At 44.6% G+C, this 26,959-nt stretch overlaps 1 protein-coding gene across 4 annotated transcripts in view; it reads left to right on the forward strand.

Moving 5' to 3' along the window:
• Nucleotides 1-26,959, forward strand: part of YPEL2 (yippee like 2) — a 187,486-nt gene that overhangs the window by 54,749 nt on the left and 105,778 nt on the right. The window contains exon 5 of one of the 4 annotated variants that reach the window (XM_059907408.1): nt 3,843-8,510. The exons of the other annotated variants lie outside the window; for them this stretch is intronic. Coding sequence (XP_059763391.1) covers nt 3,843-3,932 — 90 coding nt within the window. The 3' untranslated portion in view covers nt 3,933-8,510. Of the gene's footprint in view, nt 1-3,842; nt 8,511-26,959 lie in introns of those variants that run through there. 4 annotated transcript variants of the gene reach the window in all.

Consider the following 26,959-nt stretch of genomic DNA (forward strand, 5'->3'; position numbering starts at 1 on the left):
CTGGCTGAGAGCCACACGTTAGAAGAATGTTTTCTTCTACTTGCCTCCCGTGGCCTTGTGGGATTATCTTTGACCAGGATGGGAAACTCAGCTCAAAGAGCAGTTCCTGGCACACTTCTGTTTGCCACACTCATCCCCTTTCCACTGACAGTCACTCCTCGTACTCCTTTCTTCACCTGCTCCTGATACACGCACACACACACACACATGCACACACACACACCCCCTCTCAATTTAATTAATAATAGTAATAGTAATAGTAATAATAACAATGGCACATAACATTTCCTGACAACTTACTGCGTTCCAGACGTACATTATTTTATTTACTCTTTACAGAATCCTTAGAGGATAAGGATTTACCCATTTTAATCCCTAGTTTATGGCTGAGGAAACTGAGGCTTAGGGAGGTTCATAGCATGTCCAGTGTTGTCTAGCCATTACATGGCCAAACGAGGAGAGGAGTCCAGGTGGTGGTCAGACTGCAGAGCCCATGTTCTTTGATGCTCCAGTAAATGTCCCCAGAACATCCCTTAGGTCCCAGCCCCTGTGCTAGGCATCATCAAATACTGTGTTAATTAATGTCCACTGTCAGATATAGTCATGGCTGGACCTCCCCAACTGGATACTTATTCCTGCACTGTTTAACTCCACAGATATTTTTAACATCTCCTTGGTACCAGGGAGAGCGGGCAGTCCCTTGCCAGGGTGAGAGGAGGTATATGTGTTCAGTGAAAGTCAACTTGTATTATTGTTATTATTATCATTGGCAGATCTTTTCACAGTGCTTTTCTCTGCCCTGTCTCTCATTGTGGGAATATTGAAAAATGAGTCTTCCTGTTTCTGGGAGGGCAATTTATTCCATGTAAAACGCCTCAAATCCCCTGTCCTGTCAGTTGCAGAGGGTCAGTGTGGGGCTGGCTCATAGGACCTGCCGTTAGCTAGCTCGGGAAGGAGCCTGAAGGAGTAGTCAGAACCGCCCACAGAGTGATGAGGACGCATCAGTGTAGGTTTGTTGACTGCAGTAAATCCACCACTCTGCAGGACTTTGATAGTGGGGGAGCTTGTGCATACGTGGGAGCAGGGAGTGTATAAGTAAAGTTCAAAAATGTGCAGATCTTGGGGAGTTACCTGGTGGCCCAGTGGTTAGGATTCCGGGCTTTCACTGCCGTGGCCCGGGTTCAGTCCCTGGTTGGGGAACTGAGATCCCACAAGCTCCGTGGCTTGGCCAAAAAAAAAAAAAAAAAAAAAGTGCAGATCTAAAAAACTGCTGCAGGTGAAGTCTTCAGTGCAGCAGCGTGGCCTTTAGATTCCGTCTTTCCATGTCTTCCTTGAAATGTTCAGAATGAGAACGAAAAAACCTAGACACTGTGTTTCATGATGCCAAGAAGGTTTAACCACAGCTTCCTACGGGAGAAACTGGCCTTGGCCCTTCTCCCCCTGTATGGCCACTGGTCCCCTCTGAGTGATCTGGGGGACCACAGTTCTGGTTTTGATTATCCAAAAGTGTTCTGCTTCCTCTTTGTTTCCCAACTTCTTGGCTGTCTTATTCCTTGAACGTGTGCTGGATTTATATACAGAAGATAAATCTGACTTGGTTGGTTTTGCTCCTTTCTTCAGGTAAAAGGATTCAGTCCTTTGACAAAGCTTTATTAAGAACCTTTGTGCTGGATACAATAGCGAATGAGATCTAGTTCTTGCCCTCAGGGTGTTTATAGTCATGATACCAAGGGGGAAAACCCGCAGGTGAAGTTACAACAGCTGGATAGGACAACAGAGGACCATCCATCTCCCCAAACATTCATTGATCACCTCTCCCATGCCAGGCCCAGTGCTCCAACCTTTCACTCTACTATTCCTTCTGATCCTTATAATAACCCTGTGAAGTACTTGTAATTATCCCAATTTTGTAAATAGAAAGTTTATAATTTTGTAAATTGTAAAAGGAAGTCAGACGCTTCAATGATGCTTCTGATGCTAGGAAGCCGTAGACGTGGAGTTTAGGGGGGATGTTTGTTTCAATTCCAGATCTAGTGCTGTCTCCTGGAATCCAGTTGTGACATTTTGCAAGTGCCCTGTGGCTTGAGGGGTGTTGACTTTTTTCTTTCTTTTTTTTTTGTTTAATAGGGACACACTGTCACTTTCCTAGTTTTGTTTTTTCCTCCTCTCTATCCTGAATACACTACTATGGAACAATAGGTCCTATTCGCAAACCACATTCTTCTGGTTGTGTACACATCACACACACACACACACACACACACACACAGACACACACACACAAACGGAGCTGGGGAATAATGAGGTGTCAGGGAAATTACTGCTGAGCCCACAGCTCTTGTATGTGTGTGGTGTGTTTGCACTTTCTCTCGGTGCCCCTCCCCTCTCCGCTATGTGGAATGATTCCTCTCTCAACAAGAGGCTGGAGTCTGAACTCTTGTTCTGAGACCCGGAGCCCCTGAGCTCTAGAACAGAAGATACAGTCCATACAAATGCTGCCCAGAATCTATCGACAGTAGGATTTATTTAGCTCCTTCCTAATTTAGGGACTCGGGAGGGAGAGCTGATGTCCACTGCTCTGCACATTGAGCTTTGCCATCTGATGACCCTGATACCCAGTGTTTTTCAGATGATACACCAAGATGGTTTTCTGTATCTGTGTCTGCAAATAGAATATCACCTTGATCCCACTCCTAGGCAGGACTTATTTCTGTGGGGCTTATTAGCTGGGAGAGCCTGCAGTGCTGTAAGTTTCAGCTGGTAACCTCCCAGCTGGTTTGCATTGGGTTTGCCCTTCTCTGGAGGCCTGGCAGCTGGCTAGGGCTCAAGGGCTGCCAGGTCCTTCAGCCTGGAGTTCCTACAGCTCCTTTTTCCCTGGAGAAAAGCAATGACGGAAAAACAAACTTAACACATCTGACATGGAAATAGCAAGATAAGAAATAAAAGAGAGAACTGTTTGGCCTCACAATATATTTTGTCTCTGTTCCTGAATGTCTTTTCTCTAAGCCTAACAAGCACAGTTTAAAACACAGTGGGAATTCCCTGGCAGTCCAGTGTTTAGGACTCTGGGCTTTCACTGCCGAGGGCTCGAGTTTAATCTCTGGTCGGGGAACTAAGATCCCAGAAGCTGCACAGACGGGCCAAAAAATAATAATAAAATAAAATAATGATACAGAAACTTTATGGATACCTCCATAGGGCAGATTTCTGGTAAACATCAGAAACCAAGTGCCCCTAAGATTTTATCCACACATACACACACACACACACACACACGCACACACATACATATATATATAGATGGATCTATCAATGAACAAAACATGAAGTTTATCTTGTGGTAGTGGGAGACAGACAAAACACAAAATAGATATGCAAGTTATACTGCATGTTTGAATGTGGTAAGTGCTGTGGAGAAAAATAAGGCAGGAAAAGAGGGGGGCAGGGAGGGATTGCTGCCTGGGAAGTTGTGATTTTCAGTAAAGACCTTACTGAGATGGTGACGTTTGGCCAGAGACTTGAATGAGCAAAGATCCTGAAGAAACGCTATTGCAAATATTGAGAAAATATTTAGAATATTTAATTCAGAACATTTAAATTTAAAATATTTAAATTCTATTGTAAATATTGAGAAAGTCCTGCTGATGCCTCAGTGCTGCAGTTAAGCCGAGGGGACATAGTGTGCTGAGTGGTAGGAATTCTCAGTGAGTCTGGGTGACGCCGGAGCCAGACTTCAGTGGTCCTGGTACCTGTCATTGGCCCCGCCTTGGCTCCTGTGCTCCAAAAGTCATCTGCTTGTCTTCGGTCATTCAGTATCTTTTCTCTTCCTTTGTGTTTCCTAGGAACATGCCTTTGAAAGCAGCCAGAAATATAAAGAAGGCAAATACATCATTGAGCTAGCACACATGATCAAGGACAATGGCTGGGACTGATTGGAGAACATCTACCCAACCCAGTGTCCACGTGAATGCCATCCAACCGAACATTCTACCCAAGCGTGAGAGAGTGACTGAACACTTGGTTCCATCCATTTAGGGGCCTTGCCATCTGGGGCATTCTCCCACCCTGCCACCATCTTTCTGGTGACCAGCCTCTAAATTGCTGTCTCTCTGTCTCTTTGCTTTGTATCTGTTTGTGAGTTGATCCTGGCTTCTCTCTCTGTTCTAGTGTTGGCTGAAAGCAAAACAACGAAAGGAACAGATGCCTGTCCGCATGGCGGCAGCCCACTTTGATAAAGGCCCCAGGGCCCTTGAAGAGCTGCCTGATGGCCTCTTGTCAGGAGAACAGTGGCACAGCGCAGGGGTGTGAGGAAGAGGGGAACCATGAGGGTCCCGGGTGGGTAGGGGACGGGAGGGTAGAGGTAGGAACAAACTTGTGCTGCTCCTGGAGACCTGGGAACTTAGGCTTGAAATAATCGACTTGTCTAAAAGGACAAAGAGAAAAAAAAATACCTCATGACTGCATTCTCTCTGATCAGAAGCTTCTGTTCCTGACACCAAATGTGCCAGGTTAGCAAATGAGCACAAGAAGTGGCCCTAATTCTAGCTGGCAGGGCAGGGGCCGGCCTGGTTCCCCTGGGCCGAGCTGGGGAGTGTCCTGGCAGCAGTGAGTGACTCGGGAAAAGCCCAGATGGTTTTGATGACTCTGATGCCTCACTGCTCCTCTGGGTAATCATCTTTGCCTCTTCAGCCACTGTAGGTGACAGGAGAGGGGACTGCCATTTGCAATGGGTGCAAGATCCAAACGTCCCAAAGGCTTTGACCAGCAACCAAGTAAAGTCAGTGATGGAGGATAACAGGGAACAAAGGGGGGTGCAGTTTAGGAGCTCCTGCAGAAATGGCTCTGATACTGGGCCAGAGAAAATAAAAAGTAGAACCAGTTAGCAGTTCTGACTGACCTTTTCTTCTGAACCTTAGTAAGAGAAGAGCATTGTGGCAAGGAAGGGGGTGGGGTGGGGTGGGGCATTGCCGGGAATAGTTTAGGTTTGAACCATAACAGGTTAAGTGCATCTTTCTTCTTTGGTATGCAGTGGCTTCACTGAGATCAGCAATTCTTTGTACGTAGAGTTTTGGGTGTTTTTCTCCAGTTCTATCATTGTAGATCGTGGAAAACAAAGTCCCAAGGCTTTGAGCTTAGTGATAACCTGGCTGGTAGATTCCTCATGCCCCTAGCTGTTCTCTTTTACTTGAATGTTTTGTGTGGAGACAGATCTGTCAATTTGATCCAGCAATGGGAAGGTCTCAGATTTGATGTCAAACGGCAAGTTATAAATTCCAGTATTACACCCCACTCCCCACCTCCCCATCCAAAGTTCGTTATATTAGGGAAGTGGAGAACAAATCCCTGTAAGGCTCTTGAGAGAGAGAGGAGTTTGTTACGTTTAATCAACACTGTGAAGTCTGTTCTACAGCAATTTAGCCAGTACATGGTGCATGACCGAAACTCATTTAACTGAGTTAATTTCATTGCTTAGACTGAAAATATTATTATTGCTAAGATATGTGTAGGTTTTGTTAGGTAATTCTCAGCATCTCATTCCCCAAGTAGGCTGATCCCATAGGAAAATTCACCTTAAAAGTCACGAAAGAGTGAGTTCATGGAGATGAGAACCTGTAAAATTCTTAACCAAGATTAAAGCAGCCAACCCAGGACATTTTCAGAATTGAGCCAAATTCCCAGAGGGGGCGAGTCTGTTGTGGAAATGCCTTTTTGAGTCTCTGTGTGTTGATTGTGGAACGAGGGGCTGAGATGGGTGTGGTCCTGCCCAGCCCCACGTTTAGCAGCAGACAGCTTCTGTAAGACAAAGAGGATTCTTAAAAATCGAATTTTGTTCCCGAAGGCTTCTTGCCCACATCTTTTGGTGCTTTTAGTAGCCTGGGAGATTAAGTTGTTCTCTCCACGTTACTAAAAAGCAGACTGAGGTTCAGAAGAAGTCTTTTCATTTGTGATCCCAGAGAAATAGTTCCTCTGGCTCCCAGGCCCCAGATCTCAATTAAAAAAAAAAAAAAAAAAAATTCAACTTTCACATTCCTAAACTGGCTTGCCAGCATAGAAATCATAGATTCCCCTCCCCATCCCTGCTGAAGGCAGTGGCCCTCATTTCTGTATTTTGATTAGCCCCTTGACTCAGGAAACGTCCTGGCTATTGATAATCCTTTCCATAAAGAGAAGACGGTATGGGGGGTTGGGGAGGACATGGGTAAGTGTGTAAAAACGGAGCGTGGTGACATAGAAACTGGACATGAGATGCCCTAGAATTTTCAAGGGGCAGAGGAGACTGATGTGCCACTGTGTTTGTGGGGGTGGGGCCTCTGACTCTTACAAGGATCAGAGCAGGCTCCAGTTAGACCCCGGTTCTGGTATTTTCTTCAATTACTATCCATTGAGCATCCAATGGGCGCATGGCACCGTAGTTGGTGCCAGAGATCTGAGCAGCATGTTGCAACAGGGGAAGAAAACCCAACTCATTAGGCTTTCCCTTTGTGTCAACCAAAAGTGCTTCTTATAACTTTAGCTTCAGTCATGGCTTGTCTATCTACCGTCTATAGTATTGGAGAGACCGCAGCTGAGCGATGGAGATGCATCAACTCAAGGCCTCAGTCAGTTCATTTCTTAATCTCCTCCCCAAATTATTGACTCAGAGCATAACCAAAGACCTCATCTATTCACCCCTGGGATGTTTGGGGAATTGGAGTTCAATGATAAAGCTAGGGTGGGGTGCAGGGAGTAGGGAAGGGGAGAAGAAGTGAGAAAGGAAAAGGTATAAAACCTTTTATTTATACTGAGGTTCAGAAGAAGTTTTATACCTCAGCCAGCAGCTGCCTTCATTTTCAACTGAAGTCCAACCGGCAGACTCTAGTTCCATCTCCCCTGTACCTCCCTAAGTCATATGGCCTCGGCGGTCCTGGATTACACCCAGCCTGCTGGGCGGGATATTAGTCTCAGGCTGCTGATGTCCACCGATCGTCAGCTGGGCCTGCCTGAGTGCTCCCCCAGTTCCCCTGACAGCAGAGTAAATCTTTACTGGTGGATCAGTGTGTAAAAGAGAGGTGTCCCCTTGACAAAAAGATTTTCAAGTGGATATATAAGAAACAGTTGCTTGTGAAATATACTTTTGTAAATAATATTTAATTTTTTAAATAATATATTTGGTGCTGTTTTCTCAGATCCCCTGAGAGCACTTTTTATTTTCATTTTTAAATGCTGTGGTTTCCTCTGCATTTCTTGAAGTATATCTTAAGGGAAACAGTGATCACCAATATACTCTTAAAAAAGAAAAAAGAAAAAAAAAGATCTCCATCACTTTAGTCTGGACGGAGGCAATAAAGCAATGCCTCTCTGCATTTCTTCCTAATGGAACAGACTCTGCAGTACATTACCAAGTTGAGAATTGAAATATTTTCTTGCACCACTCTTGGCTAGAAAAGAAAATAGATAAAATCAAATAAATTTAGTAACAAATTAGAGTGATTCCTCTTGTTGGAAGAATTTCCAACAGATTGGAGTCTTGGAGTCTTGTTTTTAAGTGTGTGTGTGTGTAAAGCACTTTGGATTGTGCCTCCTGTTTTCGTTTTTACTCGGGACACTGTACCTACAGTTTACACCTTGGGCACATAAGATTTTTCTTCTCTTTTTCTCTGGTGGTTTTGTTTCTGAGAGGACCAACAGCACAACCCTCGAGGATTTTGTTTTCCTGAGCGTGGAGCTGTTGCCTGTTTGCTCCTTTGTCTTTCTTTGTGTGCTCAACTTTTACAGACTGTAAAGGAAATCTGTTGTTGTGAAGATCAAGCAGAGTCAAAGCTGTGTTTCTCACTGAGATGTGAGTGTATTCATCATGAACCCAGGGCTCCAGCTGTTGTGGAAGCCACATCATGTTAAACATTAAACTGGTTTGGGTAGAAAGAACGTCAATAAAATAATACACATACCTTGGAGGTAAACACCTTTTTTTTTTTTTTTTTTTTTTTAAGGTCAGATTGCCTCAGGTTCAGGAAGAGGCTGGGAAATCAAATCTTGAACACAATCATCTTACATATTTTAAAAAAAGAGTCTGCTCAAATGAGAAAACATGGTAGTGGTCTAGTTCAAGGAAAGAGATATTTAATATTTAAAAATAAAATACAGTCGTGAAATTGGCCAGCAGTGACAGGTAAAGCCAAGAAGAAACAAGCTGTTCTCATATTACCAAATTCTATCTGTCCGTGTGTTTTTGTATAACATTTTGGTGAAAGTGAGAGTCAGTTCCCTTTTCCAACCTGCAGAGACTATCTTTCAATACAGACTCTATTTATGCTTGTGTTTACAAACTGTATTTGTTGGGTTTGGGTTTTTTTCTTTTTTTTTTTTTTAATTAAAAAAATTTTTTTTTCAGTGGCATTTTCAGGTCACTTTGCTTCAATAACAAAGATAATTATTTTCAAGTAATTTGTCTTCACCTTTTCCTGTATTTGTACATAGTGATTCAATATTAGAGAAAAGTGCATTGTTTCTGTCATATTTCCAATCTGTGTTGGTGCTCATTTGAGAAAATAAAGTTTTCAAATATTAATTCTTTGGAGGGCTCATCTGTCTTAATTGACCCGGCATGTTTTATCTTGACATTTAACATTTAAAGTAACTGACAGACCTGTAGGTGGTCATCTGTCTAACCCTATTCACAGATCTGTCAACTGAGGCCCTGAGGGGTTATTTTCCCTAAGGACACTTGGCTGATTGATGAATACAAATCAGGTCTTCTGTTTATCTACAAACATTTCTCCTGGCTTTGGAGATCAGAAATGCAGAAATGTATCATTTCTGTCTACTAAGCCCCATATTCTTAGACTCTGCAAGCTTTTCTGTTTATACCAATTTTCTTTAGAGATAGAATTACATTAGGTGAAGGGAAAAAAAAGTAAAACAACAAAATAATGTCAAAAAGAGGCAACATTATCTCTGAATGGTTGGCTAACAAAGGGAGATAAACATTCACAGTTGTAATATATGGAAAATCAAGTCTTCTCACTCACTGGACAAATATTAAACATCTGTTAGGTTCTAGCCACTGAGTAAGGCAATTCAACCATCCTAATAAAGTAGCTGTCTTTTTCCCCAAGTACCTTTCCTCTAGTCTCGTCCATATGCACGCACAACCTTGCATAGCTAGTCATTGTAAGTACGGTTTTAACAAGGCTAAACATATTTGCCTAGACATCATCAATTTATACTGTATCTTAAAGCACTTTTTCAAAAGCTTGCATCCATAACTTACAGAGTTCCTACCTTGTGCAGGCAACCAAAATAGCAAAGAGGATATTAAAGCCACACAAGTGTATGTGTTTGTGAGTTTTCACATTGGTGATAATATTTGAAAAGCTTATTCCCTATAAAATAGGAAATACCTTCTCTACGTCCCTAGACTTTTTACTTACCTATTCTGGGCCCAGCTACAGTTAACTTTTATTTGTCCTTGAGTGCATTATCTTATTCCTGTGACCTGTTTTGCTTCAATGCCTATGCCTGTTATCATTTCATTCCTGTTTGCCTTTGGCAGGCAGGGAGGAGAGAAAAGATAACATGTGCAGGAGACAACCAGTCTCAGACCAGCAGCCCTTGGACCCTCCTCACCTTTGCAAGCTCTCATAGCCCACAGTGGCTGTCCAGGAGATCACGCTGGAAGACAGGGAGGGAAGAGCAGAGATGTTCATGGAGTGCTTGGTTTGCGTGAGACCCTGTGTTGGGTGCTTTGCTTCTGTGACCTCATGTAGGATCTTCACAGTGAGGTACTTCCTCATATCATTCTAAGAGTCCTTCCCACCCTGTGGGAAAACAGTGACAAATGCTGACCATCCTCATTTTGTAGATGACAGAATTGAGGTTTGCTAGTGACAGGATCAGGAATCATAGTCAATCTGACTTCACAGCCCTATGTTCTTTGTTCTTTCCCTACACCATGTTCCAAATTTCAGCCTCTCTCTTCTCCAGCCTTCTTTCTTGCTTTCTTTTTTTTTTTTTTTTTTTTGGGCCGTGCAGGATGTTTTTTTTTTGGGCATGCAGGATGTTAGTTCCCAGACCAGGGATTGAACCCATGCCCCCTACAGTGGAAGCGTGGAGTCGTAACCACTGGACCTCCAGGGAATTCCTCTCTAGCCTTAATTCTAGTGTGGCTTCACAAGACACTTTCCCAGTACTGATGAACCTATTTGCAGGGCGGGAAAAGAGACAGACGTAGAGAACAGACTTGTCGACCCGGGAGCGGGGGAGTGGGGGGGCATGAATTGAGAGAGTAGCATTGACATATATACACGACCATGTGTAAAATAGATAGCTAGTGGGAAGCTGCTGTATAGTACAGGGAGCTCAGCTCTGTGCTCTGTGATGACCAGAGGGGTGGGATGGGGGGAGTGGGAGGGAGTCTCAAGAGAGAGGGGGTATATGTATACGTATAGCTGATTCACTTTGTTGTACAGCAGAAACTAACACAACATTGTATGTAAAGCAATTATACTCCAGAAAAAAAAAAGACACTTTCCCAGTCTGCCCACCATGACTGCCTAATAAATAGGGTTCAGGGAATGCAAATTAGAAAATTAAACAAAGCCACAAAGGTCAATGCTACCTAAAAAGTATTGTGTATTCCACAGCTGAATATAAGCAAGGCTTTGTTGTTTTTTAATACTCAGTAATGGATTACATATGTAATCCTTGGCCCCTTGATTAATAGTAGGTACTTAATAAGTGCTTGGTGAATACTGAATTAATGCGGAGACTTAACAGGTTAAGAAAAAAGTCTCTTTAACATGTTAGTTTCCCTAAGAGAAGAATGGAGAAGAGGTTAGCATTAAATATTACATAAAGTAAATGGTTACACTGTGAGCAATCAGTTTACTAATTTGCATTTATTTATTCAGCAAGTACTTTGGGGGCATCTATTATGTGCCTAGTCTAGTCAGGAAACTAACCCCAGGGAGCAGAAAAGCAGGGGTACTAATTGTGCTGAGTGAGAACAAAGGATTATGCATGGCTTTCCCTACTGTTGGCCAAATATCTAGCCACACGGACCACGACCCTCAGGCAGCTGTTTCCTGCAGAAGCAATTGCTCATAAATCCTTTAATCTGAACCCAATAATAGTGTACCAGAGCAGGGCACAGGGCAAGCCCTGGAATTAGAACACGTGGTTTCAAATACTGGTTTCCCTTAATAAAAAGGTAATCTATGGAAAGGGCTAGCCCAGTGCCAGTAAAGAGTCAATGATAATAAAATGATTGTTATCATTATGAATTGCTCAAGTCTGTTTTGCATTTGGAGTGGGATAAAGAAGACGATTGTATTTTGCTCTTTATGTATATTTTTTGTTTAATTTCAAAACAATCCCACGAAGCATCCCCATTTTACAGAGGAAGAAACTGAGGTTCAGAGAGCATAAATAACATGTCCATGGAAGAGCTGGGATTTTTTTTTTTTAACTCTTATTCTGATTCTGAAGCCCACACCATATCTGTGTCCCCAGCCTGCTGTTCAGGAAAAACGAATAACTACCAAATAGGAAACTTTCTGGCAGATCTGACTAAGCACACACCCAAAATGTCATGGCTATTTTGCTCTCTCATATTTTATTCTTTTTTCATGAAATGGAAACCATGGCTTTTCCACTGGAAGCCAAGAGCTTAGAACTGAGGAAGAGTTGTTGTATTATACCTTTATTTTACAGGATTTCACGGCTGTTGATTGCAGCACTATTATTTTTCATTTCTTTTGAGGGGAAAAAAAAGTGTTACTTTCAGTTGTTCAGACTGATTTAAAAGATAGAAACCCAAAAACTTACCCACGCCGAAGTGACTGAAGTATCCTAACACATGGCAGTTCTATGGGGCCATTAGGGGTGATGCTCCAGGCCAGCTTGAACAAGCCAAGGATTAAAAGTTCATGTTGCATGAAGATTCTTCTAATTCCCAAGTGACGTGGGATCATTTTTTTATGAGAGACAGACTAGCTAGAGAAGCTGAATTTTTCAAGGCATCAGCAAATTATTTGAAAACTATGACAGAACTAGCGAGTTATATTTATTTTGAATTAAAATCATGTTAATGTTTTATTCCAAGCTCAGATATTAGCAAGGTCAAATAGAAAGAAGGTTGCTTTGGAGTTGGACAGATGGGGATTTGAAGCCTGACTGCATGCTTATCCATTGATCACTTTGAGGAAGTCACTGCAATTCTCAGGACTAGTTTCCATCATTTGTAAACTGGGGGTACCAGCAACGATGCGTAAGTTACTGTGAGGATCAAATAACAGCCGTAAAGGGTCCAGCACGTTGCCCAGGCCAAATAGGCCTTAACATGTGTCACTTGTCCTTTTTTATTTGCTGAGTGATTGGAACTCACTGTTATGGGCACTACTAGCACATAGGATATTTAGGATCCAACAGTCATCCCTCCACAAAGGAGGCTGACACCCAGGGAGGTTAAGTAACCAACACTTGGTCACGGGCCTGGTAAGTAGCCAGAACTGGAACTGAAATACAGGGCACCTAGGCAATCAGGTGAGTGGTCCCTGCACCACGCTGCTTGCTTTTATTTCGAGAGGAGAGTGTGTACTTTTATGGGAAAAAAAAAAAAAAAAAAAAGGAAGGGTGTCAGCTAGAAAAACATCCTTGCATTTTAGGATCCTGTTTGAAATGTTTGTAGTAACCATCTTTGGGTCGTCTTCAATAAAGCAAAATTTGCTCATTATCCTTACACCCTGGACTGATGTGCTAGCAACCTGTGGGAGAAGAAGCAGGATGTTCTCAGATGAGCTCACCTCCGCAGCCTCCCTGGACTGCCTGCCTCCAATTCTGAGCCACTTCTCCAAAGCGCGGCCACACAAGCACAGCAACCAAGCCGCTGAATCAGGGATGTTTTATTTATGGCTTTAATAATGGAGTCTCTTGGGAAAACTTTGGTTTCCCATTCCCAGAAGCAAAAATTCATCTACAGAATGTTCTTGAAATTTATGACTGTTTATTTTTTTTTTTTCTACCATAATCTTTGAGCCACCTTCATAGTGTTTTAAAACATCCCTTCACAAAAGAAGGATAATTTGAGCTGATGTTCATTGGGCTGGTATGTTCTGAACCAAGCCAGCACAGTGTCAGAAATTGAGAATATAGGTTGATCACGCTGCTGATGACACAGTCCTATATTGAACATGGTATTTATTACCAAAACTGCCATGAGTCCAACAGGGGCTTGTTTTAGCTTTGTTCAGTTCCCAGACCCTTATTTCCACGACCATTGGAAGAATAGCACCCACATCTCCTGGAGGCACTCAGGCTTGAAGTCGTTTCCATGGTGACGAGACATACCCAGGACTCAGGTTTCATTTCGTGTATATATCTCAACAATATTATAAAGAAATAGTACCAGCGAGAATGTCAGCCACATGAGAGAGGCAGGTTGAGGAGAGGGAAAGCCACTAACCTTCTGGGGCCCTGGCTATAGGAGGGAGCTCTGGGAGTTTCTGCTTAACCAGGGGGAGTTGCGTAGTCATCTTGCAAAGAAAAGGTCAGAGTTACCACTGACATAACTGGTTTGGACCTGTTGTGTCCAATGTATCAGATATTTCATCTTGCCTTGGGTAGAGCTAGATTCAGCCTGAGGGAGACTTACCTGAAAAAGCAGATAAGGCAGGCAGAACTCAACAGGGGAATGCCTGGAGAGATCTTTTCTGCCTGCGGGCATGAGACTACCAGGCACTTGGGGATTAAAAAGCAGGCTTCCAAGCTCTAGTTAGCTGTGTGACCTTGGATAAGTTGGTTACCTTTTGAGGCTCAGCTGACTCATCTGTGAAAGAGGGTTGTTGTAAGGACTGAGATGATGTGCATTAAGTGCCTGGCACCCCAGAGCTAAAGAAATGTCGGTTTTTGTTCCTTAAATAGTGGTAAAGGCAAAGCACGGATGTGTGCTATTCAAAGTGGAAAAATGCATGTGCACCAATAGTCAAATAACAAGGATTATTAGTAGGCTGGTTTATAATCATTCTTTTTCTTTGCATGCACTTTCTGAACATGTTTTATTTTATATTTCTTTATTTCTGTATATTTGGCAAATATTAAATATTCCCAAGGATAATAACTTACCCATTCTTTCAACAAGTCTTTTTTTTCTTTTATAAATTTATTTATTTTATTTTTGGCTGCGTTGGGTCTTGGTTGCTGCGTGCGGGCCCTCTCTAGTTGCGGCGAGCGGCGGCTACTCTTCGCTGTGGTGCGCGGGCTTCTCATTGCGGTGGCTTCTCTTGTTGCGGAGCACGGGCTCTAGGCGCACGGGCTTCAGTAGCTGTGGCACGTGGGCTTAGTAGTTGTGGCTTGCGGGCTCTAGAGTGCAGGCTCGGTAGTTGTGGCACATGGGCTTAGTTGCTCTGCGGCATGTGGAATCTTTCAGGACCAGGGCTCGAACCTGTGTCCCCTGCATTGGCAGGGGGACTCTTAACTACTGCGCCACCAGGGAAGCCCAGCAAGTCTTTTTGAGCCAGGCAGTGTGCTAGGGATAACTAGACTAGGTCCCTGCCCTCAGGGAGTTTTCTCAATCTCTTCAGGGAGTGCTTGTGTAACAAGGGAGAGAGAGGGTTGCCCAGTAAAGAAAAGCTCAGAGTTACCACAGCAATTACTGGCTTGGACTAGAAAGTATAGTTCTAGAAAGGCTTCACAGTGGCCCCTTGCTGCCTGTCTCCCACTGGGTCCTTATAGCACTTGACTCAGGCCTCTTCAGTGGCCCTAGCCAAGTTTATTTTCTATCTCCTTCCTTAGGACTCCTTCCTGGGCAGGGACCCAGACTCTTTATAGCCGAGCAGTGAATGTTTAATGAACAAATAATCGTGAGGAGTTCCCTGGTGGCCTAGTGGTTAGGATTCCGGGCTTTCACTGCCATGGCCCAGGTTCAATACCTGATGGGGGAACTGAGATCCCACAAGCTGCGTGGCCAAAAAAAAAAAAAAAAAAATTGTGTGGATGTAAGGGATGGTCAGCCAGCCAACAAAAGAATTATTCCTTTCAATCCCAACCCAAGAGGAGACATGATATTTATTGAATGTACGTGGAGGAAAGGAAAGATTGCTTCAGCTTTTGCCTTCCTTCCACTGGAAACAATAAGGTAAATGAGAGAAGTTTACTTATTATTTATTTATTTTCTGCCGCACCGCACGGCTTGCGGGATCTTAGTTCCCAGATCAGGAATTGAACCCAGGCCCTCGGCAGTGAAAGCACGGAGTCCTAACCACTGGACCGCCAGGGAATTCCTGAGAAAAGTTTAGAAGACAGGAAAGGTAACTAAAGTGGGCATGTTTTACATCTCCTGGTGGGAGTGAAGGTTCTTAAATGGTTTCATTCAGTCTAACCAAGTACAAGTGGTGGGGAGCATGGGGTGGTGGGCAGTCACTCATGTAATAGCAGGGCAGGAGGATTTCTCCACCTGGGGTAAGCCAGACAGAGAGCTGGGCAAAGTCTTGGGGGAACACACATGAGTCATTTCAGCTGTCTGGTCAGAGGGTGATGAGCAATCTGCTGCCCAAGGAAAGTCCTCACCAGTATGGCCTGGATGCCAACAAGTTGTGGTTCCCTATCACTCAGTCATAGGCTGGGAAGCTGGTGAACAGGGATTCTAATCCTTCTTGTGGGTCCCATTAAGTTCAGCCTCTACATCTCCAGGCCCCGCTAATCATTTCCTCTTCCTCTCTCTTCCCTATCTCTCAGGGTCTAGGGAATCCCTTTCAAGTGAAGGATAGAAGAGAGGAAATCTTGCTTTCATTTATGGTGTTTTCTCCCACATACCTTTTTCTTGCCTAAAGTCCTTTTTTCTTACCCTTGATGACCTAGGATTTTGAAACTCGAAACTCAAAAGCTAAAGAAATACAAATATTTTTTCAAATCAGATGTAATTTACAGACAGCAAAATTTACTTTGTTAGGTATACAGTTCTATGAGTTTTGACAAATGTGTACAGTCATGTAACTAATCATCACCACAATCAATATAGAGAATGTTTCCATCACCTCAAAAAGTTCCTTCATGTCCCTCTTCTAATGAACCTACTTCTCCCATCCCCAGCCCCTGACAATCACTGATCTGTTTTCTGTTCCTATAGTTTTGCCTTTTCCAGAAGGCCATGTAATAAGTAGCCTTCTGAATCTGGCTTCTTTCCTAATGCTTTAACATAATACTTTAGAGGTTCATCCATGTTATTGCATGTATCTGTAAGTCATTCCTTTTTATTGCTTAGTAGTATTTCATTCTATGGATATACTACAGTATTTTCACCAGTTGATGAACATTTGTGTTTTTTCCCGTTTCTGGCTGTTATGAAAAAGCTGCTTTTAACATCTGTGGACCGGTTTTGTTATGTATTTTGTATATATTTTCACTTTTCTTGGGTAAATGCTTAGATGTAAGATTGTTAGGTCATATGGCAAGTGGATGTTTAAATTTAGAAGAAACCATCAAACTTTTTCCAAAGGGGCTGTGCCATTTTGCATTCCCGCCAGCAGTGCGTGAGAGATCTGGTTGCTCCACATCTGTGTCAGTACTCAGAATTGTCTGTCTGTTTATTTTTCAGTTTAGTCATTCTGATAGATGTGGATACTCATTTTTTTTTTCTATCTGATTTTTACTGACACATTTCTCCTTTGGGATAAATGTGCAGAAAATCCTATCTGACCAAATAAAGCCAAGAGGAAATTTAAGAGTAAATTTACATAATAAGCAAAAATATATTTTGCTTCATAAGAAAACAGAAAGATAAGAATGAAAAAATGAAGGTGTGAGGAGCAGGTGTTGGGAAGAGGGACCGAGGTGTGGGGTCTCATAACCCTTCCAGTATGGTTCCTTTTTGTTACCCATCTAGGTAGGACACATACCTTTGGCCAAATTTTCTGATTAATCCATTTGGAAAAATTCACTTCTGCTCTCAGCATATATTATAAAACCCACCACTTTTTGTTAACTCCTGTTTTCCACCTTAGTCTCCTTTAAACCAGAAATGCCAGCTCTCACAGAAAGATGGGTGGGACAATGGCATTGTTAAAATAGCCACATGGAAAATGATTATAAAAGATTACACATTCAAAGGAAGACCTCACCCTTGACCCAAAATTATGTTATTTTTTAGTTCTTTAGAAAGTGATTTGACATGAAGAGTCTTTGAATTTTTTTGAGGACTCATCTTGTTCTTTTCCTTGTCACTCCTCATTCACTTCATTGGCACACACATTTTCAGGATAATCTTGCAATTTATATCTCGGCCATTTAGTTCCAGGCTCCATTGAGACTATTATGACCTCTGAAAGAGGCTGTTTGAATCGAGATCCAGAAAACTCAGGTCTGAAATAGAGACTATAACCCTCTCCTTATGCATGAGAATCGAAAGGAAGGCATTCCTTCCAGCTGTATTTGGGACACACACCGGGGGCTTTGTTTATCCATGGTTGCTTTGTACACCTCTGTGCAGCCAACAGAAGGAACAAAACACCCCACACCCTACCCTGACAGTCTATGTCCCACTTCCTTTCCTCCAAGGAGAAATTGCTGCTTGTATCCAAAGCTGCTTACACCCATCACCTCTCTTTTACCAAATGCAAGGGACAACAAGGGGGCAGAGGGGTGGGAATTTTGAAGAATTCAGGTAATCTGCTGACTGGTTGGCAAGGCTTATTTTTGGTTTCTAGGTAATAAATCATGACTTACAAGCTGAAGGCTACTCCTGGCTTCAGCCATCATCTGCAACCATACTCCCCAAGGCCCTGTATCCGGGGTGACCCAATACTTTGGCAAATGGAGAGCATGCTGAAACTGAGCGTTCATGTTTGAGAACCAGACTCTAGACATTTGGTTCAAAAAGTGATGGTGACACAATGGGGTCAAGCGAAGCTGTCAGGAAAATAGCTACTAATAATAGCTCATATGTATTGAGCACTTGCTCTGTGCCAGCCACCAAACGCTCCACATGGTCTTTTATTTTATTTTATTTTATTTTATTTTATTTTATTTTTTTAAAGATATGGCAATTTATTATTTATTTTTATTTATTTATGGCTGTGCCGGGTCTTCGTTTCTGTGCGAGGGCTTTCTCTAGTTGTGGCAAGCGGGGGCCACTCTCCATCGCGGTGCGCGGGCCTCTCACTATCGCGGCCTCTCCCGCCGCGGAGCACAGGCTCCAGACGCTCAGGCTCAGCAATTGTGGCTCACGGGCCTAGCCGCTCCGCGGCACGCGGGATCCTCCCAGACCAGGGCTCGAACCCGCATCCCCTGCATTGGCAGGCAGATTCTCGACCACTGCGCCACCAGGGAAGCCCTGGTCTTTTATTTTTTTGGCTACGCCACACGGCTTATGGGATTTTACTTCCCCGACTAGGGATCGAACCTGGGGCCCAGGCAGTGAGAGCGCTGAGTCCTAACCACTGGACCGACAGGGAATTCCCATGTTCTTTTTTTTATTAGCCCTCTCATTAGCCCTATGATAGGTCCTACTGATATTATTAACTCAGTTTTACTGAGGCTTAGTGAGAGAGTGACTTTTACCTAAGGGCCCATAGCAGATGGTAGAGCCAAGTTAAAACCAGGTAATGTGAGGGACTTCCCTGGTGGTCCAGTGGGTAAGACTCCGCACTCCCAATGCAGGGGGCCTGGGTTCAATCGCTGGTCGGGGAACTAGATCCTGCAGGCATGCTGCAACTAAGACCCGGTGCAGCCAAAATAAATAAATATTTTTTAAAAATGTTAAAACCAGGTGATGTGAGTCTTCATTCTTAACAACTACTAAATTCTATCTCAAATAGAGCCCCATTGCAGCAAAAATCCACAGGTAGATAAGTCTAACAATGGGAAAATGTGAGGACCAAAATTTCCCAGATTTTGAATTCTACTTCGAAAATCAATTTCAACAAGTCATTCATTTATTCATTTAACAAAGATTTATGAACATGTACAGATGCTGGGCATACAATAGTAACAAGATAACTATGGTTCCCGCCCTCATGGACCTTACAATCTTAAAGAGAAACAGTTTGTAAAGAGACAATTACAGTAAAAAATGATGTATTTTTTATCAGAGCTATGAAGGCACAATGCCAAAGAGAAGGAAGAGGAGCCTACATCTGATTGTGAGAGTGAGGAAAAGCAGCTGAGTCTCAAAGAATAAAGAGAAATCACCCAATAGACAAAGTGTGTATTTGTGTGTGTGCCTGCACACATGTGTGCACAGGTGCTCGTGCATATGGGGTGGGGTATTGCACAGAGGGGAAAAGGAAGCATAGTATTCATACCTGAGAGCAGGTGTTTGGTGTGCCTGGAACACAGGGTTCAAGGGAAACAGCAGGAGAGGAAGATGAGGCTGCACAAGGAGGTCAGGACCAGGTCTGTGAAGGGCCTTATAAGGGCCTTTAACTCACAGGCAACAGGAAACCATTAAAGGATTTTGAGCAGAAGCATGACATAGTCAGATGGGCATCAAGGGAATTCCCTGGTGGTGGTCTAGTGGTTAGGACTCTGCACTTTCACTACCGTGGGCCCAGGTTCAATCCCTGGTTGGGGAACTAAGATCCAGCAAGTCAAATGGTGTGGCCAAAAAAAAAAAAAAAAAAGGATGGGTATCAAATTCCAACTTGGTCATTTATGGAAGGAGGCATGGGGGCAGGGAGATAATTTAGGACGATGGGGCAATTTCGAAGATGAGAAAAGATAAAATGCCTAACCTGGGGCAGTGCCCCTGGGGACAGGGAGGAGGAGACAACGGGAGTATGATTAAGAAGACAGAATCCCTGGAGTTGAGGACTGTTTCACCATGAGGTAATGTAGTGGTTAACTGCATGTGGCTCCAGACTGCACTGGTTGCATACACTTCATAGCAATGTGACTCGGCCAAGGTATTAATACTTAAACCCATCTGCCTCCGTCTTCTCATCTATAACATGAGGACACAACAGTACTTACAACAAAGGGTTGTGGCTAACATTAGATGAGATCCATGCGTCGAGAACAGTGTCTGGCACAGTAAGTGCTCAACAAGTTTTCTGTATACATCATTTTAGTATGAGAAGGGGAGGAATCTAGGCTGGGTCCCGGGTTCCTGACCTGGGTCACTGTCAACGTCAGCTAGGTGCAGGCTACTCTCCCTGAGAAGGTTGTAATCTAATAGAGCACCTACTGAAAAAACATTGTGAAACTGTTCCTAATGGGCCACAACTAAGATTTGATGTACTTGTTGAGCCACGGAAGTAATAAGTGACACTCCTGAGTAGCTCCAGGTTCTGGGCTGCCTGACTCATAGCAAGATTTTCTGCCTTTGTTCTCAGAAGATATTTTTCAAATATCAAAAATATTTCATGTGATCCTAATGCTCTTAAAGTAATCCCAGATCACTGAAAAAAGTACTAGGTACTAGGAAATGCTCCCTGAAAAGATAATATCTTCAAATATCTAAGTTTTTATTTTAAATTTAACAAAGCTTTCTAGAACTTTCTATGTCTCCCCCCCCCGCCCCCCCCCCCCCCCCCCCGCCAAGTGAATTCTATCTCCTCTGAGTTCCTGGGAATAACTTTAGTGGGAATTTATGCTTGGGTCTTCTATTTTTTTCCTTTCAGGAGTAGATCTGAATCTACTCCTCCCAGTTTGAATCTCTTACTTTCAGAGAGACACTATAGTATAAATGATTTTCAGCATGTGGTGTTGCCTTCTAGCCATCCATCTGTTCATCCATCCTTGGATCCATCCATCCACCCACCCACCCATCCGTATACCCACCCAGACTCTTTGACTGTGTGGTACACTGGTGAAGAGCCTAGAGTTTGGAGCCAGAAACACCACTATTAAACTTTACCACTTAGTACCTATGAGACCTTGAGGCTGTCATGTGACCTCTCTGAACCCAACTCCTTGTTTGTAAAATGAGGATACAAACAAGTATCTCCTCGCATTTCTCTTGTGAGAATTAAATGAGAATGACTATTAAGCATGAAGCACAGCACTGGGCATGGACTACATTGGTATGTGGTTGCCTTTATTATTCTACAGGCCAGACATGGTGCCAGTCACTGAGCACACAGCAGTGAACAAGAGAGTTAGGGGCCCGGCCTTCATGGAATGTATAGTCTAGAAGAGGAGAAAGACATGGAATTAGTCATTTCTCCCAAACAATCCCATCTCATTAAACAGTACTACTATTCTCCCAGTTTATTAGGTTCAAAATCTAGGAGTCATCTTTGGTTCCTCTCTATCAACCCCCCATTCCCCCTCCCCACACACCCAGCCCCCATATCTAACCCATAGCTAAGTCCTGTTAGCTGTACCCTCAAAAGATATCTCAAATCTGGCCAGTTTTTACCATCTCCTCTTGCCTGGACTCATGGCAACGACCTCCTTAACTGGTCTCCTTACTTTCATTCATGCACCTTATAGCACATTTCCAAGAATAGCCACAGGGATCTTTTCAAAGCTTAAATCAGGGACTTCCCTGGTGGCGCAGTGCTTAAGAATCTGCCTGCAAATGCAAGGGATACGGGTTCGGGCCCTGGTCTGGGAAGATCCCACGTGCCGCGGAGCGACTAAGCCTGTGCGCCACAACTACTGAGCCCATGTGCCACAACTACTGAAGCCCGCGCACCTAGAGTCTGTGCTCCACAACAGAGAAGCCACTGCAACGAGAAGCCCGCGCACCGCAAAGAAGAGTAGCCCCCGCTCGCCGCAGCTAGAGAAAGCCCGCCTGCAGCAACGAAGACCCAACACAGCCCCCCCAAAAAATAAAATCAAAGCATAAATCAGATGTTGCTGGTCCTCTGCTTAAAACCCTGCAGTTAGAATAAAATTCAACCTTCAAGGCCCTACTTGCTCTCATACCTGTGGTCGCACTACCACAGCCACATGGACAATCATTCTGTGCCTTGAAGCATGAAGCTCTTCCCGCCCTCCTATGCCTGCCTCCTCCTCACCCACCAGGTCTCTGCTCAGATGGCATCTCCTCAAAGGGGCGTCTCTGACCACTGCACCTCATTACCCCCACCCCCATCACTCTATCCTCTTACCTTGTTTTATTTTCTTGATATCACTTCTCTTTTTTTCTCTGTCTCTTTCTCCCTCCTGCCCTTCCCTCCTTCCTTCCTTCCTCTTTCTCCCTCCCTCTTTTAAAAATCTCTACATATAACTGGTCTCCATGAGGGACAGGACTTTGTCTTCTTGCCTCCATATCCATGTGCCTTGAATAGTACTCGGCACATAGTTAGTGCTCCATAAATATTTTCTGAATTAATGATTGAAGGACTGAGTGAATAGTAAAGTCTGTGTGATCACAAGAACAGTATGGCTGGGGCAGCGTGGTGATGCCTGCTCAACTATGTACTGGAAAAGACTTCCATCTGTCTCAAACTGAAATTCAGTCCTGCCTGATAGCAAGAACTTGGACTAGAATTTTCTCAGGATTCCTTCCAATCCGAGCTTCTGGGATCCATGCCTTTTACTGTGTCCTGAAGTGTCCTCCTTTCACCTGGTTCTCAGCAATACTCATATTAAAGAGCTGCTGTGGCCAAATGGTTGGTGAAATGGAGACCTGGCCACCATTCTTGAAAGAGCAATGGATCACCTTCCTAAAAGAGGCATTGCCAAAACTCTACTGAGGTTATTTTATAGCTGATATCATAACAAAGGCTCCCATTTGTAGTGCACTACTACATTTCATCCACCTTGCCTCCCTCTTGGCTAATTCTTACATCCAGTCTGCAGAGTAAGCAATTTCCCCCTCCTCGTCTTGCATGTAAGGAACCTGAGGCCCAGAGAAGACTCCTGACTTGCCCAAGGTCACAGAGCTGGTTAAAGTGGGGAGCTGGGGGGCTTCCCTGGTCCAGTGGGTAAGACTCCGTGCTCCCAAGGCAGGGGGCCTGGGTTCGATCCCTGGTCAGGGAACTGGATCCCGCATGCATGCCGCAACTAAGAAGCCCACATGCTGCAACTAAGAGTCCACATGCTGCAACTAAAAGATCCCACATGCTGCAAGGAATATCCCATGTGCTGCAACTAAGACCTGGGGCAGACAAAATAAACATAAAAATATATATATATTAAAAAAAAAAAAGTGGGGAGCTGGGATTCAAATCCACGTCTGTCTGGCTCTGATATCTGGGCTGGTTCCCCAACAGTCTAGAGCAGGGGTCCCCAACCCCCGGGCTGCAGACCAGTAAGGGTCTGCAGCCTGTTAGGAACCAGGCCGCACAGCAGGAGGTGAGTGGCGTGCCAGCAAGCAAAGATTCACCTGCTCCCCATCGATCCCCATCTCTCCCCGTCGCTCGCATTACTGCCTGAACCATCGCCCCCGCTCCGTCCGTGAAAAAATTGTCTTCTACGAAACCGGTCCCTGGTGCCAGAAAGGTTGGGGACTGCTGGTCTAGAGGGCCAACTCCTTAATGTAGGTGGTAGATGGCACTGATGTCAACCTAGCTGATACTAATTCAGGAAAACAATCCTGAGATAAAGAGTTGGAGAAAGAAGACTCTGTAATTAGCCTGCTGGCCCAGCAGGAATGATGAGTTTTATCTACTGCAGGTCAGAGCTATTTGGCTTCTGGAGATTCAAGGACAGAATCCTATGGGGACCTTGGAGAAAACTGTTTTCAAAGACAGTGAGCCTGGGCTTCTCTGGGCTGTGCCGGTGGTGGGCAATGTCCTCACCGTAATGAGAACCTGCCAGGTGAGAGGAACAAGGAAGGGTTTGTAGGGAAACATGTGTGCCAGGAAGGCCCTGGACAGAGGACAAATGGGTGCTGGGGTGCAGGAGAGGGAAGAGAAGTAGATATGCCCACAGTATCTACTTCTTTTGTAGTCCCCTTCCTTCTCCCAGGATATTCTTCACTGCATCCCTGGCTGAGATACCGTTTTGTTCTTCTTATAGTCTTTCATTAGGAGAGAAGGGAATTAGCTGAGCAGTGAGGGGGGACCTTCATAGACAATTGCCACCGAAATCCCATCAAGTTTTTAAATGTCACCTCCTCAGAGTGGCCTCCCTTGACCTTCTTCTCTAAATAAGACACCCCTCACCCCCACCATCATTCTCTCTTTTTTTTTTTTTTGCTGAGCTGAGCAGCTTGTGGGATCTTAGTTCCCTGACCAGGGATTGAACCTGGGCCCTTGGCAGTGAAAGCCTGGAGTCCTAACCACTGGACCGCCTGGGAACTCCCCCCACTATCATTCTCTGTTACTGCATCCGAGCGCTTCTCTTACCACCATTTCTCACAATTGGAATTACATACTTACTAATGTTCACATTCTGTGTCTGATTCTCCCCCTAGGGCAAAGACCATCGTTTTTTAATTCACCAATGTATGTTCAGAACCCAGAATGGGGCTGGTGGGAGGGCAATGTTCAAAAACTATTTGTTGCATGAGCGAAGGAGTGAATGGCGTCTGGGTGGCCGATCCTCAGACGGGTGGTCTCTGTGGCATGGAAATAAATTACAGTGTGTTCATTCCCCTCAACATCTGCGTATGAGTAAAATCATGTTAGGTTAATACCAAGGATAGGTCGAAAGGGGAAGTCAGGACCACTCCCCAAGAGGTGTCTGAGGAAGTCCTACCCCTTTGCCTACTGAGGTGCAGGGGATTGGGGGCTGCTTTTTTTTTTTTTTTTTAATAGTTACTTTATTTATTTATTTATTTAATTTTATTTTTTTGACTGTGTTGGGTCTTTGGTTCGTGCGAGGGCTTTCTCTAGTTGCGGCAAGTGGGGGCCACTCTTCATCGCGGTGCGGGGACCGCTCTTCATCGCGGTGCGCGGGCCTTTCACTGTCGCGGCCCCTCCCGTTGCGGGGCACAGGCTCCAGACGCGCAGGCTCAGCAGTTGTGGCTCACGGGCCTAGCTGCTCCGCGGCATGTGGGATCCTCCCAGACCAGGGCTCGAACCCGTGTCCCCTGCATTGGCAGGCAGATTCTCAACCACTGCGCCACCAGGGAAGCCCTGGGGGCTGCTTTTGTGGAAACGAGCCTAAGTCAACTCAGCGCTGGTCTCTCCTCCCCACACCAGCCCCCACTCGGTGCCCAGCGGGGGGCAGGTCATGCTGGGGCTTGCCCCACTTTGTGCTGCCAGGAGCTCCCGCCAGCTCCCATCAGATACATGCCGGCTGTTGGCAAGCGAGAAGGAAGCAAGCTGCTGCAAGAACAAAGTCTGTCACCCTCCTAGGCTGGAAGTAGTAGCTGAGGGAAGCCAGCTGGTACTGGGTTAAGGGGACCATTATTTGCCATCTTATAAGCAGGTGTTTGAGGGTCAGATTATTTCTCAGCAGGTTGAAAAACGGGGCAGGCATGATGTTTTGTTTCTCCTTTGGCCTTCGTGAGAGCAGGGTTCGCCCATGAGGCCTGATTGACCTGGTTCTTTTAAGGGGGGACCTTGAAATGTAGCTGAGCATACAGACCCTACGCTGTGCCTACCCGTTCTTCCCAGTGACATCCTTTACTTGTCAACTGTGAGACCTCTGGTAAGTGTCATGAGAGAAGATAAATGGAGTCAGGAGACTCCTCACTATGGCCTCAGCAAGATGCGTCACAGTCGAGACTGGGCCTCTCTTTGGGACTTCTAAATGGTAGGAATCTAAGGAAGGGAAACAAAGTTCTGCTTGTTCTTATGGGCTTTCATATCAGAGAGGTTCCCGTCGTGGGTCTGCACATTTAGAGATGATGACCATTTTTTTCCCACTAGTGTGAGGGGCTTGGATGACCTTGATTTGCCCTCACATTTTATTTTCTTTTAATTTAAAAAAAATTTATTTTATTTTATTTACTTATTTTTGGCTGCATTGGGTCTTCGTTGCTGTGCACGGGCTTTTCTCTAGTTGTGGCGAGCAGGGGCTATTCTTCGTTGCGGTGCGCGGACTTCTCATTGCAGTGGCCTCTCGTTGCGGAGCACGGGCTCTAGGCACGTGGGCTTCAGTAGTTGTGGCATGCGGGCTCAGTAGTTGTGGCTCGCAGGCTCTAGAGCGCAGGCTCAGTAGTTGTGGCGCACGGGCCTAGTTGCTCCGCGACACGTGGGATCTTCCCGGACCAGGGCTCGAACCCGTGTCCCCTGCATTGGCAGGTGGATTCCCAACCACTGCGCCACCAGGGGAGCCCCACATTTTATTCTCTGGAAATAAAGTTAAGACTGTTTATTGACAACCTACTATATTCCAGGCACTGTACTAAGCATATTTTCCAAAGTTGTCTCACTTCACTGGTATAAAACCATTTCAGGATAGATTATTATTTCTTTTATATACATGAGAAGATGGAGGTTCAGAAAAATAGAATAAATTTACTAAGCCCCTCAGCTGAGAGACTGAGTCAGAATTTGTACTCAGGTTGCCTGGCTCCTAAATTTGTGTGTTCTTCCCATCCAGGACCCATGAAGAACAAGAATGCTGGAACAAATTACAGGGTAACCCAAATACATTACTCATCAGTATGAATCTAACACTAAAGATTGTTTAGCTGTTTGCTTTTACTGGGGAGTGACAGAGGAGGGGTAGGAGGGGGGCATTTTTCTTTTGCTGGGGTTCAATCTGCTCTCGGCACCCTGTCCCGTCCAGACAACCCGAGTCTCTCTAAGTAGGCCACCTTGCTACTGTAGTGTCAGAGAAAAGGTGACTTCGGTAGGGACTAATGTTAACTTGGCCCAAACTTCCATCCAAGGTAGCTGAAGGATCTGCATCATTGGATAAGAACCACACTTTTTCAGTCCAGGAATATCTGCCCAGGAATATCTGCGGGGATAAAAGCTCCAATAAAATGAAAGTTAGCCTGTATTATTGTCTCCTGCCCTAAACCAGAGGCAGCTCAGCAAGACAGAGACCCCAAAGCAGTGTCTTGTCTCGGAGACCAGTCACCTGGATCTCTATCCTTCTGCAGGAGACAAGCCTCTGCCTCTGCCTTCTGGGATGGAGCCTGAGCTCTCCCAGCCCTCGTCAGCCCAGCTCCAGGAAGTTTGCTGCTTCCTTATTT

Source organism: Balaenoptera ricei, chromosome 20 (genome assembly GCF_028023285.1).
Source record: "Balaenoptera ricei isolate mBalRic1 chromosome 20, mBalRic1.hap2, whole genome shotgun sequence".
In the NCBI taxonomy this organism is placed as follows: Eukaryota; Metazoa; Chordata; class Mammalia; order Artiodactyla; family Balaenopteridae; genus Balaenoptera; species Balaenoptera ricei.